This window comes from Lissotriton vulgaris, chromosome 1_1, assembly GCF_964263255.1.
Source record: "Lissotriton vulgaris chromosome 1_1, aLisVul1.2, whole genome shotgun sequence".
Classification (NCBI taxonomy): domain Eukaryota; kingdom Metazoa; phylum Chordata; class Amphibia; order Caudata; family Salamandridae; genus Lissotriton; species Lissotriton vulgaris.
In genome coordinates, this window is record NC_141685.1 from 733,295,290 (window position 1) to 733,314,313 (window position 19,024).

Consider the following 19,024-nt stretch of genomic DNA (forward strand, 5'->3'; position numbering starts at 1 on the left):
AATGCAGATGGTCTCTCCAGGTACTTCCACTTAGAACAAGAAGACTCACCTGGTCAAGGTTAGTTTAATGTCCCTAAGTTTGGGGGGGTTATGTAGGAGAGTAGGGTCTGCAATCCTATGGTCACTACCGGTTTTTGCTTTTTGCTTCACTGGTTTACGACTTTCCCTGGCTGTGGGCCTGCTAATCAGACCCACAGCCTCGCTGTTCTCTCTCTAAATTGACAACCATGTACCTTAGGTGCATTTAACAATTGGTACTGGGCCACCTTATCAGTCCCTGTACAGCATACCTTAGGTATCCAGGGCATAGGTGTACCCAGGGCCTACCAGGGGCTGAAGCATGTATTATGCCACCCCTGGCTGGCCATCTAAACAGACACAACTGGCTGCACGACAGCTGGGGCAAGGTGGTGTAATCACCCTTTGCTTTAGATATAGTTCCCTATGTCTAAACCTAAAATGGACACATATATTCCTATCAGTCACTCCTATGGCAGGCCTTATCAATCCTGAAGGCAGAGTGCTTGGGATTATGTGAGATGGTGCTCTGGCATGAGCTGAGCCCATTTGCAGCTTGCGGAACCAAGTCCTAATAGCTGTTCCATGATAACGCTATACCATATACTCTTTAGTGCATTATGAACCTCGCGGTAAAATGCTAACTCTGGCATAGCATTATCAAAACATGTCGAGTAAGGTATCATACGAATTGGAATACTACCCCCTCGCCAATTCTGGCAACGGGGGTAGCATTCCACCCTTCTAGAGGGACACGTCATGTATGTAACTGTGAACCCCGGTTAATGTTAACTCGAGCCTCAGCATCACAAAATGGATGTTGCCACCACAGACACAAGTCTGACCTCCTGCTGCTGGGAGTCCTTCCAGCGAGGGAGGCTTGGACAAAGGGTTTCCTGCCTTGGGAGGTGCTAGCACCACCCCAGGCAGGATTTTGTGTATTAGGTAGGACAGGGCTCAAAGGAATGAGACATGCCTGGGGCACACAAGGTGTCCCTGTGCATACACCGGTCTAAACCAGTTCCTGGGGCACTCCAGCCCCAGAGCTGGTGCAAGACCGGACAAAGGATAGGGGGTGTAACCTTACACCCCCCTTAAAATCCCACCCAGAGGAGGGACCTAGTCGTAGTGGAGCCCCCTTTAGTGGAATAAAGGTAGGAGCTGGTCCCATTCCCCTTTAGATTAATCTTGACAACTTCCACGAAGAACTCTTGACCTTCGCCGTCCTGAACATCAGAAGACTGAAGAATCTCCCCTATGGTCAGGGAGTGACCATCCTGCTTCGCAGGCACCATCAAGCTCCTGTGCGGTTTGCTGCAAGTCCTTCCTCCCTGGAACCAGACGACCCAGCTCGACGAGACCCGGATCTCCAGACTCCTCTGACCTCTACCCACATCCACAGCACAGCTGGGACCCGTGGGTGCGACGAGCAACTTGGAGACGGCCATCTTGAAGAAACCTGCACAGCGCTTCCAGCACGACCGCCGAGGGATCCTCGAGTGAGTGCACCGGGGTCTGAGAAGCCCACCACCGACGCAGCTCCTGCACCAAAGACCAGCCCCCCAGCATCAACGTGATCTGCGTGGGGCCCTTTTGCCTGGTTGCTGCTTTTCCTGTTGTCTGATCACTTGCCGGCTGGCTAGTGACCTCTGAGGCGACGACCCGAAGATTTCAACACTGCTGGTGTGGTCCCCCAGACTGGCCCTTGCTTCCTTGTAAAAGAGAAGCACCCCGGACCCTCCTGGTCCGCACCAGACGCCATCTTTGTTCCACCGCGTGGCTTGCACTTGCCAAGGCCTGTTGACCAGATCGACGATCCAACGCCGCCAACAGCAGCAGACTACGTGGGACAGCTCGTGCCTCCAGCCTGGTCGTTGAGAAGAGCTCCTGGTCCGCGCAGCTACAGAGAGAAGTGTCCCTTCTTCCATCTGAACGCGGCGACAGCATCTGGTTCCCTCCTGGTTCCAGCCCTGTCACTGGCTAGTGACCGAGACTCTGTCCCCTTCCCTTTTTGGACTTCTTCTTCTAAGTTCCATCCTTGGAACCACCGGACTCCTCCACCTGGCCGCCTGCCAGCAACTACTTGTTTCAGGCATCACCGGGGTCAACGTAGTAAACCCGACACAACTTCAGCCCTATGCACCCGCAGCCTGTGGGTTAGGTAACTAAAGCTTCTAGGTGCTGAAGTCCGTGTTCACTATCCTAGTGTTCAGGTCCACTGTTGTTTTCCCTCCATCCAGCCGGGTTCGTCCGGAATCCGTACCTTTGTAAACTGTAGCATCCATAGACTTTGGTACGCATCCCGCGTGAGAGTTTCCACTCTGCACGTGAGTCCCATGGGCCTCCTGCTCCTTACTTACCTAGTTTGTAGCGTAGTCCCAGCGATCCTCCAGCCTCTGGATCTCCTTACAGTATTTTCTTTCCTCGCATTCCATTGTTTCAAGTATATGGTTTGTCGTGCCCCTAAGGCACTCGTGTAAATATTGTGGTAACTCGTATTTCATCCTTAGTATTGTCATGTGCTTAGCCCTCTGATCTCATAAAGAGTTCAGAGGTGTATGTTAGTTAATAAATATCTTGTTTATTTTCATAACAACCTGTGTGGTGTCCTTTCATTTGGTATTCAAGGGGTTATATGTGGTAAAACAGCTGGCTTCACATGCCAAAAGAGTTTAGCCTAAAGACTGCTCTTGTGCACGCTACTAGGATAGCTGGTCTATAAGGTTGACTTTACAACCAATCACCATAAGGGTCGTTTGGACTGATACAAGGTGATCACTAGAACTAGTGAGCATCATATATCAGGCCAACTTCTCACACCATCTATAGCAACAATGCATCTACTGATAACAGCAGTGATCACCTCATTGATGACATCTACAAGTCACTTACCTTCGGTAACACCTTATCTGATAGAGACTCTATCTAGCCACAGATAAATTACCTTAGAATTAGCCCCAGGCGTCAGAATTAATCTGGAAAATCTTTTGTGAATAGCACCCTGCGTACCGATGGTTGGCTTCGTTCAGCTCAGCTAGGCGTTGTCAGCACCGTAAGTGACGGGCATGATGCTTATATACGCACCACCCAGCGAGCTGACACCAGTTTCGTATTACAACTTTCAACTTCAGAAGCGTGGAACCATGAACACATGAACACTGAACACTGTGGAACTAGGGCCCTGAGAAGGAGGGAGCCGTGTACCCATAAATCCGTTCATGGAGAGGTGAGGATGGGTGGGTGGGTAAGTAATCTGCGGCTAGACAGAGTGTCTACCAGATAAGGCGTTATCAAAGGTAAGTTATTCATCTAATAGAGACTTCTAGCTGCAGATTCCTTACCTTAGAATTGATACCCAAGCAATACTTCTCCGGAGTTGGGTGTGCAAACTTGATTTAGACTAGGAAGTCCTGCAGGACCAAATGGGCAAAGTGTCTGTCCCGATGGACCTGACTGTCCATGCAGTAGTGCTTAGTGAACAAGTAGTCCACATGCTAATGAAATGGTCACAGCCTTTGCTCTGGTGGAATGAGCACACAAAATCCTCTGTGGGTTGCTTCTTGGCCAATACATAGTAGATCACAATGCAGACCACTTGTACTACAAAATCTGAACTATGGTGGCCTCTGGGGAAGTAGGGAACTAGGAAGCTTTCACCTCATTGCAATAAAATTGGTTTGTTTCAAATAAATAGAATGTACTACTAAACAAACAATGTTGTTGGGGCCTATCGCCCTTTTATGGCTATTTAAAGTTATCGGAACTCCCAGCCAGACAACGGGAAATTATTCAATCATGTGAGTATATCAAAGATACCAATGCTGGCAGCCTGGAGTTACAGGTAAATAACACATTTTTTTCAATAAGGTCAGCCTACCGCCATAGTTAAGATAATGAGTTGTACTAAGATCATACAAAGACATTTTATGGAAAAGGCATCCCAATGATGGACAGAAGTAGAAACATAACTGTTAGACCTTTCTATCTTAGGATGGCCTTCCACCAAAAACTTTTTTGCTTCCTTCCGTTTTTTTTCTGAATTCATTTTTGTTAGCCGAAGGAAAAGTGTACTTTACCACAAATAACCAGTGCTAAAGTGTTTGTGCTCACTCCCTAAAACATGGTAACATTGGCTTACACCTGATTGGCATATTTAATTCGCGTATAAGTCCCTAGTAAAGTGGTATACCATATATATACCAAGGGCTGGTAAATTAAACGCTACTAATAAGCATGGAGTATTTATTGTGTCACCCACTCAAGCAGCCCCTTTAAACATGTCTCAAGCCTGCTATTGCAACCTGTATGCAGTTTTAAACTGCCAATTTGACTTGACAAAATAAACCTTTTTACCGAGCCTAAAACTTAGTGTATAATACGTATAACTGTACCCTAGGTTATGCCCTTTTAAGTTACAATTCTGACAATGCCACTGTTAGAAAGTTTGCATTTTATTGTCCTAACCATTTGGTGCCTGCAGCCTGCTTAGTGCATCACATGACTAGGTGTATTTGGCAGTTGGCCTTTGCGTTTTTCTCCCAGACAGCCACACAATAGAGACTGGGTGTAGGCAGGATAGGCCATCCCAAGACAGTATAGAGTGGGGGTCAGAACTGTGCACAGCCCTATTTGCACTTCAAAGACACTGCCTCAGCTCACCCACAAAGAACTTCACACTAGCCTATTTTGCCAGCAGACAGACTGGGACCAGGGCAGGGAGGCAGGAAACTCCAGACATTTCTGTAGGGATAAAACTCCTAAAGTCTCTTCCACTTCAAAGTGGGCACCAGGTATAAAAATATGGCTCTCAGACCCACCCTTCAGTTTGCTCCTGGACCTGTAGAAGTACTGTCCTGCTGCCTGTGGCCTGCTCTGTACTTCAGACGACTGCCCTGCAGCACCAAGAGGACTGTCCTGATGCCTGCCTTGTGCCCTCAAGGGACTGCCCTGCTGCTTGAGACCTACTGGTCTTTTGCAAGCTTGAGTGTAGACAGGTAAGACGCTGTTGGCCTTTCTCCACCATTTATTGCAATCATGAGTTTCAGTAAGTTTATCTTTAAATGTGTGAAGACATAGCATGCCTTTATTTATTTACAAGCCCGAATTTAAATGCCATATTTTAGAATTGTAAACACACAGGGGTGGCTGGGCCCAATGGGAAAGAGGGTAGGCAGGGCCTCACAATATGAAAAATAGAAAGTTTGCCTATGCCTCCAAACTACTTAAAGTACATACTAATTCGTGTACGAGTAAACCACAGTTTGTTAGTTTACACCAAACATTTTATTTTTGTCAATTTGGTACTCAGTTTAAAAAAAGAGAATTCACAATAAACAGAACTAAGATCACTATCGACCTCATGTCTGAGCCATAAACATTCAAAAGAAATCAATACAAATGTGCAGTGAACCGAACAAGTGGAGAAAACATCGTTTATAATAATAGTTAACCTCCCGGAAACCTGAATAACACCTAATCAATCGAGTTTCAGGAACGTGCAATCAATGACAGATACAATCAATAACAAAGGCCAACCGGCCAAACAAAGGAGAAAAAAGTGCCGACGCGTTTCGAATCCTGATTCACAACTTGCAGAATTCTCGTCAGGGCAGATTAGATCTAGTCCATGAGCACTATTTAGAATGAAACAAAACAACATATTTACTATCTAGCGAGTCCTCTAGCCATTACCTCTAGACAGTAAGATAACAAAACAGTTTGTACCTTGTGTGAATCCTGCCCACAGTTTTGTTCTGAAATGGAAGAAATGTCGTCTAGACGACATTTCTTCCATTTCAGAACAAAACTGTGGTCAGGATTCGAAACGCGTCGGCACTTTTTTCTCCTTTGTTTGGCCGGTTGGCCTTTGTTATTGATTGTATCTGTCATTGATTGCACGTTCCTGAAACTCGATTGATTAGGTGTTATTCAGGTTTCCGGGAGGTTAACTATTATTATAAACGATGTTTTCTCCCCGGGTTCCCAAATGTTAGGAGGAGCCCTTGTTTCACAAATGTCAAAAGTTTTTTGGTAAATTGTACTCAATGTGATGTTTATACATGTTAATAAGTCACTGTTTTTCTAATTTTCCGCCACTTGTTCGGTTCACTGCACATTTGTATTGATTTCTTTTGAATGTTTATGGCTCAGACATGAGGTCGATAGTGATCTTAGTTCTGTTTATTGTGAATTCTCTTTTTTTAAACTGAGTACCAAATTGACAAAAATAAAATGTTTGGTGTAAACTAACAAACTGTGGTTTACTCGTACACGAATTAGTATGTACTTTAAGTAGTTTGGAGGCATAGGCAAACTTTCTATTTTTCATATTTTAGAATTGGCCACCACCTAAACATCACAGGCCAGAATTATCAATGGATTGCATTGCCCCTGCATCACGCAAGGTGTTGCAAGGTCAACGCAATCCCTAAGTCAGATTTACCAAACAACTCAGGGCCACCTTGTGTAGGCCTGCGTTTCTTGGTAAAAGTCAAAAGTCAAACATTTTTATTTGATTAAGAGCTCGTCTGAGGTCAACAAATGCAAGTACATAATTTAATTTTTTTTAATTTATACTTTTAAAACTTTCGTTGCTTGATACATCTGGTGTAACGCAAGGCAGTGCAAGTTGCTGCCTTGTGTTACTCTGCCCAGGGAAGATGTTCCATGAGTGGAGGTTGGGGTTTTCCACACATCCACTCATGGATTTTGGCACACTCCTAGATTTATCAACAGTGGTGAACCTGGGAATGGGGCAAAATGGTACGCTTTCCCAGGACAGGCACTGTATTACTCCTCAATTGTTCCCTCTTTTTAAGTGTGCTGCATTCTGCAGCATGCTTAGAAAGAGGAAAGTGCCTCTGAGGTCCTGCCTACAACGCAGGCACATTGGTGCCTGCATAGGTGCAAGGCAGGACATTATGCACCAGTGCAAGGAGAGGGCAGGAATGTGCCAGGTAATGTCAAATACGGTGTATTCCTGCACTCTTCCTTTCCCGCAGCACAGCAAGGTGTCTTGCTGCGTTGCGTGAAAGTTTGATAAATCTGCACCAATGTTTCCAAGCTAGAAGTTTATATGTTCTTTGATACATGCATAAAATAGTTTTAGTAAGCTTATTTTTACATGTGTGAAGTAAGAGCATTCCTTTATTTTTCAACTTGAATTAAATGCCACATTTATGCCAGCCTGAACACAATGTTTCCACCCTTGAGGCTTGCGGATATTTTCTCATATATATGTATATAAAATAGTGACATGGATTTAGTTATGATCGCACTTTTTCCTTTTGGTATACAAACACCTGTTGAGTGATTGCTAGTTAAGATAAAATGTATAAGCTGTACGTAGCCCACTACATTATAAAATGTATGTGAGACTTTTCATCAGTGTCAGGGCTATGGCACGTATAAGCACCACTGAGGAATTTACTGTTGTCTTTATATGACACCATAATAATTAAGGCTCTTTTCACATGTAGCGTGTAGCTGTGAACTCGCCTTTTCCTTTCTCTTTGGCATGAAAAAACCTTTTGAATGGTTCCTAGTTAAGTTACAATGATGCAGCGCTGTGTGCTCATTCGCTGCTTATGACTTAGTTCATCGAACACAGCCCTCTGATTACAGCTCCAATTATTTATAGATGTGTACTTGGTTTTCATTGTTTTTACTGCGCTAATCATTGTATGCATAATTAACGTAATGTGCACTTGCATATATGTAGTATGAAATCCACTGAACTTTAACTGTATGTGGCAGTTTTGACCATTGTCAGGGATATGGGAACGTAGAAGCGCCACTGAGGAGATTAATCTTGTCTTTATATGACACCAGGATAATTAAAGCTGTTTTCACTCCACAGCGTTTCTTCAAGGTCTATTGACCCGCGTACCTGTACGGCGGATGATAAGTAGCAACCACCGCTGTCGCCTTTTTCAAATTAATAATTGGGCAATACTGAAATGATAAGTTGAGGCTTTTCCTGTAGGTTCCAGTTCTGTGTGCCTACCAGGGCGAAGTCCCTATAATAATACCTCTGCTCAACATTAAGTAGCTTTTGAGGGAAGAAGTACACTGGATTAGGTACTTTAGAGTGACAATCTATAACACACACTGACTTACCTGACTATTCCATTTGTTAATGCTGTCTAGGATGTATCCCCTCCTTGGTGTCCTGAGGAAGACCCGCTTCCATGGCATAAATAGGACGAAACATTGACAATGAATTAAGTTATGAGCCTGATGCAGATTGATTGCTATGGACTAAAGAACGAGATGATCCCTTGCCCCATTTGATAAACTTAGTTTATACTTGTGCACGGGCTCTTATTGCTGTAATATATGTTGTACATTTGTATTTTGTTTTAACCTCACATTCATTAGCACTGCGCCAATATTACCTTGTGGAACATCCTTATATATAATGTTGTCTTCTTATAATTCTGAAATATAGTTCTGTTTTTTACTAAGTAGTGTGTTGTTATAAGCCATTACATAACCTTTTTAAGGGGTATTCTTTCACTCGTTATCAAAAAGTTGGTTTTCGAATTCGGTTTTTGGTGTTAATACGTCTTCCTGACAGAACGCTTCTGAAATGTGATATTCTTTATTAGTAGGAGCTGCACAAGGAGCCGACAGACTTCTAGCTTTCCTTTGTGCAGCCTCCGACATTATGGAATCTGTTCTTACTTGTTCCTACTGCAGTGTCTATTGCATTGTATTTCTTTTAGATCCTTGCCAAATTCATCGAAGTCTTAGCTGTTTTTTGCATTATAGTTAAACCTTCTTCCGAAAGATGATTCAACACAGGGATAGAACATGCAATTCACTGAGACGTCGCTTTGAAATCAAACAGGAAACACGCGTTTTCCACTGAAGACTTTGGTAAACAAACGTTCTGATGCTTTGCCAATTAAAGCATGAACCATCCAATATCATCCAGTGGTGAATTTCTGTGTGCTGGCTCTGGAGTGGCATTTTTGGAACTATAAACTGATTCCATGCCGCATCATCATCATTAACGTCGCTAGGAGTTCCTGGTTGATATTCTGTACTTGCATCATCACACTTATCATCATTATCAGGGACGAATGGTGATGTTAGACCACCACCATCATCATCCCCTTAAATATCCTCTCTACCTTCTTCATGTTCTTTTTTCCCCAACTTGTTGTTGATGCTCAGTTGTAATTATTTTTATCTTGAGTTTGCATCTCTCCTGGCTGCGATGTTGGAGGTTGTGGTGTCTCTAACATTCAAGACTGTGGCTCAATCTTCACCAGTGGTGGAAGTCTTTTGTAAATGTCTGTTATCATTTCCTGCAGTGAGTTAATCATCTGTATCCATACTTTCACCAGTCATCTCAAATAGATTAACTCATTCTTCCTCACTTCCTTTACTTAATAACACTCTAGGTGGGTGTAGTGGTTTTGGACTCCGATATTCAAAATGACCATACATATAATTCTCATCAAATTCAATATATTGGATGTTTAATTGTTCAGGATGTGTTGGTCCTCCTTTCCTCTGGCCCCTCTTCATCACTGAACAAGGCCTCAATGTGATCCAAATGAGGATCATTACTGCCACCCTGTGGATAGTCCTGTAACAACTACTCAACTTCTTCCAGTCCCCTGGTGCTGGGCCCACTAAGACTTCAGATTCTATTGCAGTGTCCACAAGTGGCACCTGGAATAGTTGACAAGCAGGATGAAAGAGGTCAAGAGGACCAGAGGCCCAGAAGCCTCAGAGCCACTCTCACGGAGAGCCAGGACCAAGGCTGAAACACTGGGATCACAGCCCGAATATCCTGGACTGCACAGTATCCAAGATGGCTCCAATGAAAGGGCGCCTCAGTGAAGGAGTCAGTTGACTTAGGTACGTTGCTAGTGAACACCAACAATGTAAGGAGTTTCGGCATCATCTAGATGTGGTCGATAACTGACTACAGCGAATTTGCCTTTAATAGCGCATTGTCAAGGTAGTGGATAATTGGAATCCCTTACCTTTGAAAGTGTGCTACGATCACTGCCACCACAACTGATTGGCATTGGTAAGACTGAAAGGGAGCAAGGCAAATTAAACATTCTCCTGGCCCACCTTGAACTACAAGTAGCATCTGTGGGGCTGCAAGACTGGTGCATAAAAATAGGCACCCTGCAGGTCCAAACCCACCATCCAGTCGCCTGGATCCAGGCAGATAGAATCGGGCCAACACGAGCAACTCAAATTTGTTTTTTTGCAAGACGGCATTCAGGGGGTGAGATGTAGAATAGGATGTAAGCCTCCATCCTTCTTCGACAGGAGAACATATTGGAAGTAACAACGAGTCTAGTTATGGGGCTGTAACCCTCTCTATGTCTTTTATCTAAATAGCTTGCACTTATTGGAACAGGATGGACAGGTGCCCCTCTGAAAGATGCTCTGATGTGGGTGGAAGTAGCAGTGGGTCATAAAGGAATGGTAGGTCACAGCCTCATTGGACAATTTAAAGGATCTCAGTGTTGTATGTTATATTTTGGCCGTCTTGGAGGAAATGATCCTGCCTCCCACAGGGTAGTTGTGTTTCACTAAGAGAAAACTAAAGTGGATTGATGGCTGATGATGCAGAGGCAGGTGAATGGGAAGTTCTTGATCTTCTTGAACCCCAGCCCCAAAAGGGCCGGGTGCCTGTTGCAGGGGCAGTGAGCTTTGGTATTGCCGGTATGCCAATATTCTTGAGTAACTTCGAAAGGGGCGAAATTGTTGAGGGTACTGTCTCACAGTGATAGAACGGCTTAAAAAATGCCCCACTGCTTTCCTTGAAGCATTCCAATGCTAAATCAGCCTTCTCACCAAACAGGCACATCTATTATAGAGACCTGTAAGTCACCAGAGAAGCCCATGGAACTCATCCACTTGAAACGCCAAAGCACTGAGCGAGTGTTTACTGCTCTGCCCGAGCAGTCAGAAGTGTCTAGTCCAGAGCAGAATGATATATTTGGCCACATCCTGATCATCCTGGTTGGTGGAGCGAGGTTGCCCCAAAATTCCTCTGGCAGGATCTCGCCAACCATGCCCCATAAAACATGGTAATATCTCCCAAGCAAACAGCTGGCATTGTCTAATCATAGAGCTTGGCTTGCTGAGGAAAACATTTGTTTCCTGAAAGCTTTGATTCTTTTGTACTCTCTATCTGTGGGGGTCGTAGGAAATGAATTGGGGTCACTCGACGTGAGGCTTGAAAGCTGTATCTGAGCAGAAAAAGAAACTGCCTATTCAAGAAACAAGTTTTTAACATTGGGATCGAGGAACATTTACCTTGGAAGTTTTGTGCTCTATCCCGGAGAAGTTCTTGACTTATGGTTGGTAGTCTCAGAAGTCAGTTTTTAAGCACGGCTCCAGAGAGAGACATGTGTCCCCAGCTAAGACTTTTGCAAGGTTCCCTACCTGCATCCTATCTGATGTTGCACAGCATCTTTAAAACAGATTGAAAATATTGTTTATGGGAGGAGCTTATTCTTGTCCTGAGGAAGGTGGTTTTTAATCAGTTACTTCCGCCGAAACACGTTGACGCAAGATTAAGAAAGCAGACTGAAGATTGTGGAGACATTTGTTATTCGTACGAATCAAGTATCTAGAATTATCATTTCAAGGAGAACGAGTGATCTGGATCTAATGTCTTTGCCTGTCAGGTTTCCACCGTGTATAGACGCCGTCCGCCTAATGCAGGAGAAATGGTGCCCACACGGAACAAACTCTAGTTCCCAGAAGGCTGGGAAACGACGTCACGTTCCAAGACGTCGGTCCACGCACCATCCCGGAAATAAACACTGTCGGCACTCACTCGCGGTGCCGATAATTATTGCCTTGACGAGCCGGTGAGGAGAGGTAGCGGTAAGCTCCGTAAGGAGAAACATTATCCGAAGTTGTTTCTGTTTGTTCTCACCCTGTGCTGGGCCGGGTGAAAGACTTTGGAAATGAAGCATGAGTGCATTACAGACGTGTGCACTAACAAAGAACTGTGATTTTGACTTTGTGATTTAACAAGGTTTTTTGCTCCTATTCCTGTTGGACGAGACGCTGTTCCGCTTTCTCACTGCGGGGATAGGTTTTGGTGTAAGTTCAATTCGAGCTAGAGTATTGCTTTCTGTTCCACTACCTTCTTGCACGTTCTTGATATAGATACAGTGAATAGAACTGGCTATTCAATCTATGGGTATGGAAGGAGATTTTGTGTTTTGTTAAACACGAGGGTGCCAAGAATTGGAATCCTTCCCCAAAAGGAGAGAACTCAATCCTCTGGCAGGAAACAGAGACAAGGGTGAATTCAACCTATACTGTCGTATTATCATTTGTGATTCCTTCTTTCGTTTCATCATTATTCTGCACTTTGTATTTTGACTATACAGGGGAGACGCTAAACGGGTTCTTGATCATGGGAATAGAGCTAGCCTAAAGAAGAACACTGTATACGAGTGGTAGGTAGTTTGAAATGAGGAAGTAACATAGTTTCTTATGTATTCAGATGTTCATTGTGTTCCTATGTGCTTGTTGTTGCAGTTGGCTTCCTTTCCCAATCGCGGCCCTCATGATTCCTCCCCAAATACAAAGATCCTTATATTTCCTTCACAGGTAGGGGCATAGAACAAGGTTGTGGACAATAGAAAGGATTGTAGGATTGTCCTTTGTGGGGTTAAAGGGGGGTGTTTTCTAACTCATTGTCCTTGTCGTTTCAGATCTCCCTCCCGCTGTCCCCTTCCTTTCCCGCCCTCACGGGACGATCTTGGTAGTCTGTATTACTTGTTTCAGACTCTAGGAGAGTCGTGTGGGGGAGGTTATAGGACAATCAACACAGCCCCGAAGAGAACCAACGCCAGACCTGACATTGCCTTCTTTATTGACAAGAAAGTATTTTTCTTGCAGATGGTTTTCCCCAGCTTATAATATGTGCATTTAATGTGAAACTGTTTTTTAACCTTTGATTGTTTCACAGTTTTTATCTTTTGTATAATCATAGGACTTTTCATTGTATATGATGATAAATTGAAATGAACGTTCTTGTTTAATGAAAATAAATACTTCTAAATTGTTAAATTTGGCCTATTGAGGGTGTTGGTGTCTTGTTCTGGTGATTGAATGGATTTATTGTGAGTTACTGTTTTGGTGTTAAACATTGCCGGAAGGGGGATTTTTCTTCTTTGACTTTTGTCTACTTGGTCCCCTACCTTTTTCTGGTAAAAGGGCCCCTCTCACTCTCTTTGTGACAACAGCAGACAAAAACAAGGCTTAGACCAGGTGCCCATTTGAGTGTTAGTCCAGGCTTCATTCACTGGAAGCAAAGAGGTTTGTCCAGGTTGGAAAACGTCTGTTAATACATTGGTTTTGACTTCCATAGTTGGCAACTGTAAACCTAATACCTCCAATACCTGTCTTATCACCATGGCTACAGGGGAGAACACAACCCAGTGTCCGGAGAAGTGTTCAAACCACTGTCCTCCTGCAAGTCCATATAAAAATTGACTTCATAATAGTGTGTGAGAAAATAGTCCCATTGATCTTCACTGTAAACCCCAAAGGCTGGTTGACTCTGAGCAAAGTCAGTTACAAAACATTGTTGGAGTGCTGGGGTGTGGCTGAGAAATAGGCATGGTTCTGTTTGAGTTCAATTTGACTGGGACCATGTGCATCTGTACAGTTTTAGGATGCAACCTCGATTATAAATTCAGCTCAGAGTGAGATAAGACTATGGGGACAGCGTCTACTTCCTGCGCCAGTGTCATCCAGGCCAGCGTTGATGTCAATGGGATCAGTTTGGATTTTAGTATCAGGTTGGAAGTCAGCTCTGGTGTTGGTGCAGAACCCAAGGTATGTTCAGGAGGATCAGACAGAGCAGCTTACTGACCTTTGTCAGTAAGCTGATTGGAGGCCTCTGAGGTTCCTTGGTGCTTGAAGGAATGCCAGAGGGAGACAGAAGAATGGCAGAGATTCACAACATGTCCTATTTAAAGTCCGCAAAATGTTGCAATGTCTCCATGGATATGGAAATTCAGGGTGCATCAGGATCAGTTGCAAAAATGCTCCTCAGTGGGGAATCGGGGGAAGACCGAGAGGGACCCTGATGTCATCGCAAATTCTGAGGCTGAGAGCGGCAGGACTTGGACAATCCCTTTTGCCTTCTTGTTCATCGCTTTGGCTTTTACTTACCAGAAGACTAAGACTACAATGAGGACCTGTCACAGGAATGGCCCCGAGAGCAGGAACGGGTCTGCATCCTCAGCTTTGAGTGGGGGCAGGACTTCTGTGACTATTTTCGGAATTCGCCTTTGCGTTTCAGGATTGTGTTTCGACTCATTAGGGGGCACACACTTCAGGAATTTGTCATATGCCAAACACAAGCACCAGATCCACACATTGTTGGATTTATTTGCAACAGTCCATACAGAACTTTTTTTTAAAATCTTTATTTATATTCTTATTAAGAGACATATGGTAACATTGCAATGAGCACAGAAGGTGGCAACACACGTACAATAAACACTCGAGAGGGAAGACCTAGATCAGAATTACTAATTAGGTGTGTCATACCTAGTGGGAGTGCAGTTACACAGTGCAGCATTATCAATGTGTGAGGCTATCTGTCGCCTTGGCGAGGCTGCATAAAAGAGGAGGCATCCATTGAAGCATCTATTCGAGTAGCTTATGCTTGCTCTCTATCCTTCAATAATGCTTTAGCCCTATCTTCAACAGGCAACTTGACCAGGAAAGGAGCTAAGTTGCTCCACAGCTATCCATCAAATCCAGCATCTATAGCTGGTGCAGTAGTTAGTTTTACGTCATCTGCCGCCAAGATGTTTACTCTCTAGCGACCTTCTAACTTCCTTATCGATACGAGATGTGTAGGGCATTGATGGGTTCCTTGATTTATATAGGCTGCGTCTGAAATCACTGAATCGGTCTGAAATTGGTTTAAGAGACACACAGAGGCTGCATGACTAACTTTATATTTCTTCTTTATTCTTGAGAAATTTACACAGGTATAATAAGAAGGCCCTCTTCTCTGACATGATCTGAGATGGGAATTGATCTTGCATTCCTGTTGTGATTTTTCTTTAAAGTTTATTTGGAGACAATATTTCGAAGCTAAAGATATAGGGAGACTGAAGCACTCTGAGGCCTTCTCTATTAATGAGTGGAATCTCTCTCTATTATCCGTCAGAAGGAGAATTTGTTGGTGCTAGCTTAAGACTAGCTTCATCCAGAACTACGAATTGATTTCAATTTGAGTTATCACCAGGTGAATCAGGATGGTCCCATTTATATGTATCTGGGTCATCAGGCCAGTAAAAGGCAGTGATCTTACTTCACCTATATTGTGATCACCATTCTTCCACTTATCAGTGTAATGAACATCATAATCATAATCAGGATGACCTCCATCATTTACTGCATCACCGTGAACCTTCTTAGGAGAAGCAGCAGCTTGTGGGGATGGTCCTGGTGCAGGAAGTAAATCAAAACATGCTTGTCAGGGTTGTGGTGCAAATGGTACTGGAAGCAACTCTGGTGGTTGTGGTTTGGATACTGATAGAGACTGGGTTGTACTGTAAGTGGTAGCCTTTGATATTTCTATCTTGAATAATGTCATGTAGCTAGTTTAACGTCTGCATAGGAAACTGCACCATGCAGTATGAAAGTGGCACCGAACGTTGAGTCAATCTAGGTGACTGAACCTTACGCTCCCTATGTGAAGAAAACATAGCCTCGTTATTTTCTTCCTCAGAATCCACATATTTTGAGTATTTAATTCTTCCACATGAGTTGCTCCTTTTTCAGGTATTTTTCATCACTGAAGAATGCTTCTAAAGGGGTCCAAATCTGCAAGTGCCTGCCTCTCTTCTTCCTCCTGTCTTAAAGAGGCATATTGTAAGAGTCGTCTTGGTAGTTACAGAGGAACTGGTGACACTAACAACATCTGTAGTGACCAAATGGCAAGAACTAGTGAAATGGCTGAGTTAGACAACACTTTGACACTAAAGGTTGGCCTGCAGGCTCAACACTAATTGTGTAGCTGTACTTGAAGGTCACAGAGGTGCTTGCAAAGTTTCCTCTGTTGTAGATGAGCCATTCATCTTTCACTGGAGTTCAGATGACGTGACGCAATTAGGTAGTGTCCTTGTCAATGATAGGGTCCTTTTAGACAGCATAAAAACCGGCATTAATGGTATTCTCAAGGACTTTGTTGATGATGAAGCCAAGACCAACAATGGCCTTACCGTTGATGGATCATGGCAAAGTTACCTGTTTCCTAGATGGTTTCCCCATTGTGGATGGTCTCTGTGTTCGATTCTGAGGTGACTTTAGACTTGTTCATAGAGGCTTCATCCTCAGAAAGGATGTTCCTTTAGAATTTCTTTTCATGGTTTTCAGGCATCTCATCAGGACAGCGGCTGATCGAGTGTCTAACCCTTAGGGATCAGAGGGTCGCAGAGTCTGCTTGCAAGTCTTGTAACCAGATTTCTCTGATAAAGATTTGGTAGGCTTACCGTGGTGTTCTGAAGAGGTAGCCTCCAGTTTGTCTTTCAAAATAGTCAACAACAGTCTTTTCTCCTGGTCTTTCAATGTTTTGGCTGAACACCTTACAAATATCACACTCCTTAGGTTTGTGATTGGGTTGAAGGCAATATCAATATTTTGTATATAGTCATCCATATATATAGTCTTTCTTTACCAGAGATTTCTTCTGTATAGTTTTAGCCATGCTGAAACCAAGAGGTTCTCCTGAAAATATTGAAGAAATTCTTCTTTTAGAAAGAGCTCCACAGAGCTTACACTGTACGTGCAGTAGAAAATCTGACAGTTGGAAGCCTCTGGTAGGGAAACAGAAGAGGGTGTTGGCATAGGATTTGCTGGCCTTTGGATCATTTATAATGACGTGAATAGGATGCAAATGTTTAGTTTTAAGTACAATTTTATAGAGTGTAAATGTATACTGCTGTGTTAATATTGGTACAGGGAGTTCCCAGTCTGACCACAGGAAATAATTAAAGCATATGAATCTATGCAATATCCAGTAGTCAAGAATTCTCTTAGCGGCCTCAATTACATGAAAGAGATCCACCAATTGCAAGCCATTTATGATATCACCCTTCAGCAAAACACATTTGTGATAGCAGTCTATGAATGATGCCTTTCAGCAGAATACACTATTTTCGAACTCAATGAGTCCACACTCATGTCTGGGCAGGGCAGCCTTTGTCCATATGAAAAGTTCACTTGCCTCTAAAGCTGGAACTCTTGAAGGTTCAGTATCTTGCAATCTCTGACTTGCTGGTGGTTTGGATTTATTAGAGAGTTCCTGTAAAAGTAGAGGGCAAAGAAGAGCAATCACTATTCAAGTTTGTCAGCTCTACTTTCCATACAAATTAATCAAGGCTCTAAAAATAACTCAATCAACTCTTTTCATTCCTTAACATTCAAGTATCACCTCCCTCAGATAATGGAAATTGACTTTATCTATCCTAAAAAGTGAGTTGCAGCTTCTGCGAGTCAGCAAACTGTCCCTCTAAGCTCTTTTTTTTTTTTTAAATATATTTTGATTGCAGGAATCAGTAAAAAATTACACAGTGGACCAGCATTATAAGTTCAATCGAAAACCATAGAACACATCCCATCTCCTCTCAGTAAGACATTCCGTTACACAGCCATTCAGCCCACAACCCGAGGTTCGGGCGGCGAGTACCAGTGAGGGCCAGATAGGAGAACAAGGCCGGTCCGGATGATCCACAGTCCATCATCTGCTTTTCCAAACCATCCTACAGAAAAGAAGCAAAAGGAAGCCCCCCCCAAAATTCTAGGAACTAAACAGAACCCTCCCCAACCCCACCATCAGTGTATGGTAAGCAATGAAGAAGGGATCATGGGAGAATCGCCCGGGAGTGATACGGACATATAATGTACAACCGTCTATCGGGACTCGGGGCGAGCTGCATCCTCACTTTCAGAGTCGCTGGAAGCGCAATAATCCCTGAGGGCCTGCACTAATGTCTCCCATTCTAGCGCTGCCTCCTGCGCCTTCTCGTTGTGATGCCTTCTAGCTAACTGGTATCGCAGCGTGCTTTCCCCTGCCGCCCATTTCAAAAGTTCGCTGTGCCACCGGACCCATGTTGGACCAACCCTTGCCTTCCAGTTCCTGGTCACCTCCCGCTTAAAAAAAAAAAAAAAAAAAAAGTTCCTGGTCACCTCCCGCTTAGCAAGGAGAAGCCCTAGATCGATGAATTTACTAGACATTTTATTTTTGGGGGTATGTGGAAACCAGTGCAGGAGTCCCACCGCCGCATCAACCGAGAAGGACCTCCCCGTCACCCTCTTCAGTGTGTCCCCCACCTCCAGCCAATAGGAGGACAATCCCGGGCAGGACCACAACATGTGGAGGAGGTCTGCCCCAGGCGCTAGGCACCTGGGGCAGTCCGCAGAGTCCGTGGCAAAGTATTGTTGGATCTTCGCCGGGGTCAAATATGCTCTATGGAGCACATAGAAGTGGACCAATTGAAAGCGGGCGTGGCGCGTGCCCTTCCAGGCCCGCCTCATGAGTTGTGACCAGGTCGTCTCCGGTATCTCTTTCCCTACGTCCGCCTCCCAGCGGGTTCTCAAGGTGGTGAGGGGGGTTAATCCCTCGTTGACTAGTCGGTTATACAAGCATGTGACAGCTTTGACCGTACCCGCGGACATCATGACATACTGGCACACTGGGGATGTAGGAGGTTCCTCCAATCCGTTCTTCCAGTGCGCTTGGATCGCTTGGACCAGGGCAGTGTGTAAGAGAAAGTCGCCACGGGGAACATCGAAGCGGTCAATGAGCTCCTGAAAGGGCAGTAGCGCCCCATCTTCATAAAGGTCACCTACCAGCTGCAGACCCGCGTCTTCCCAGTCCGCTAGTCGTGACCAATCACCGCCGTGAGGCAGGGCCGTCAACATACCCAAAGGAATTTCGGGAGCGTACGGCAATCGCAACCGTCCCCGGGCGTGGGCT

At 44.3% G+C, this 19,024-nt stretch overlaps 1 protein-coding gene across 1 annotated transcript in view; it reads right to left on the reverse strand.

The window, feature by feature from the left end:
• The window catches only part of AXDND1 (axonemal dynein light chain domain containing 1), a 570,869-nt gene that overhangs the window by 141,414 nt on the left and 410,431 nt on the right, over window positions 1–19,024 (reverse strand). The window contains exon 22 of the mRNA XM_086955354.1: window positions 17,273–17,350. Within this exon, the coding sequence (XP_086811480.1) occupies window positions 17,273–17,350 (78 nt within the window). The remainder of the gene's footprint in view (window positions 1–17,272; window positions 17,351–19,024) is intronic.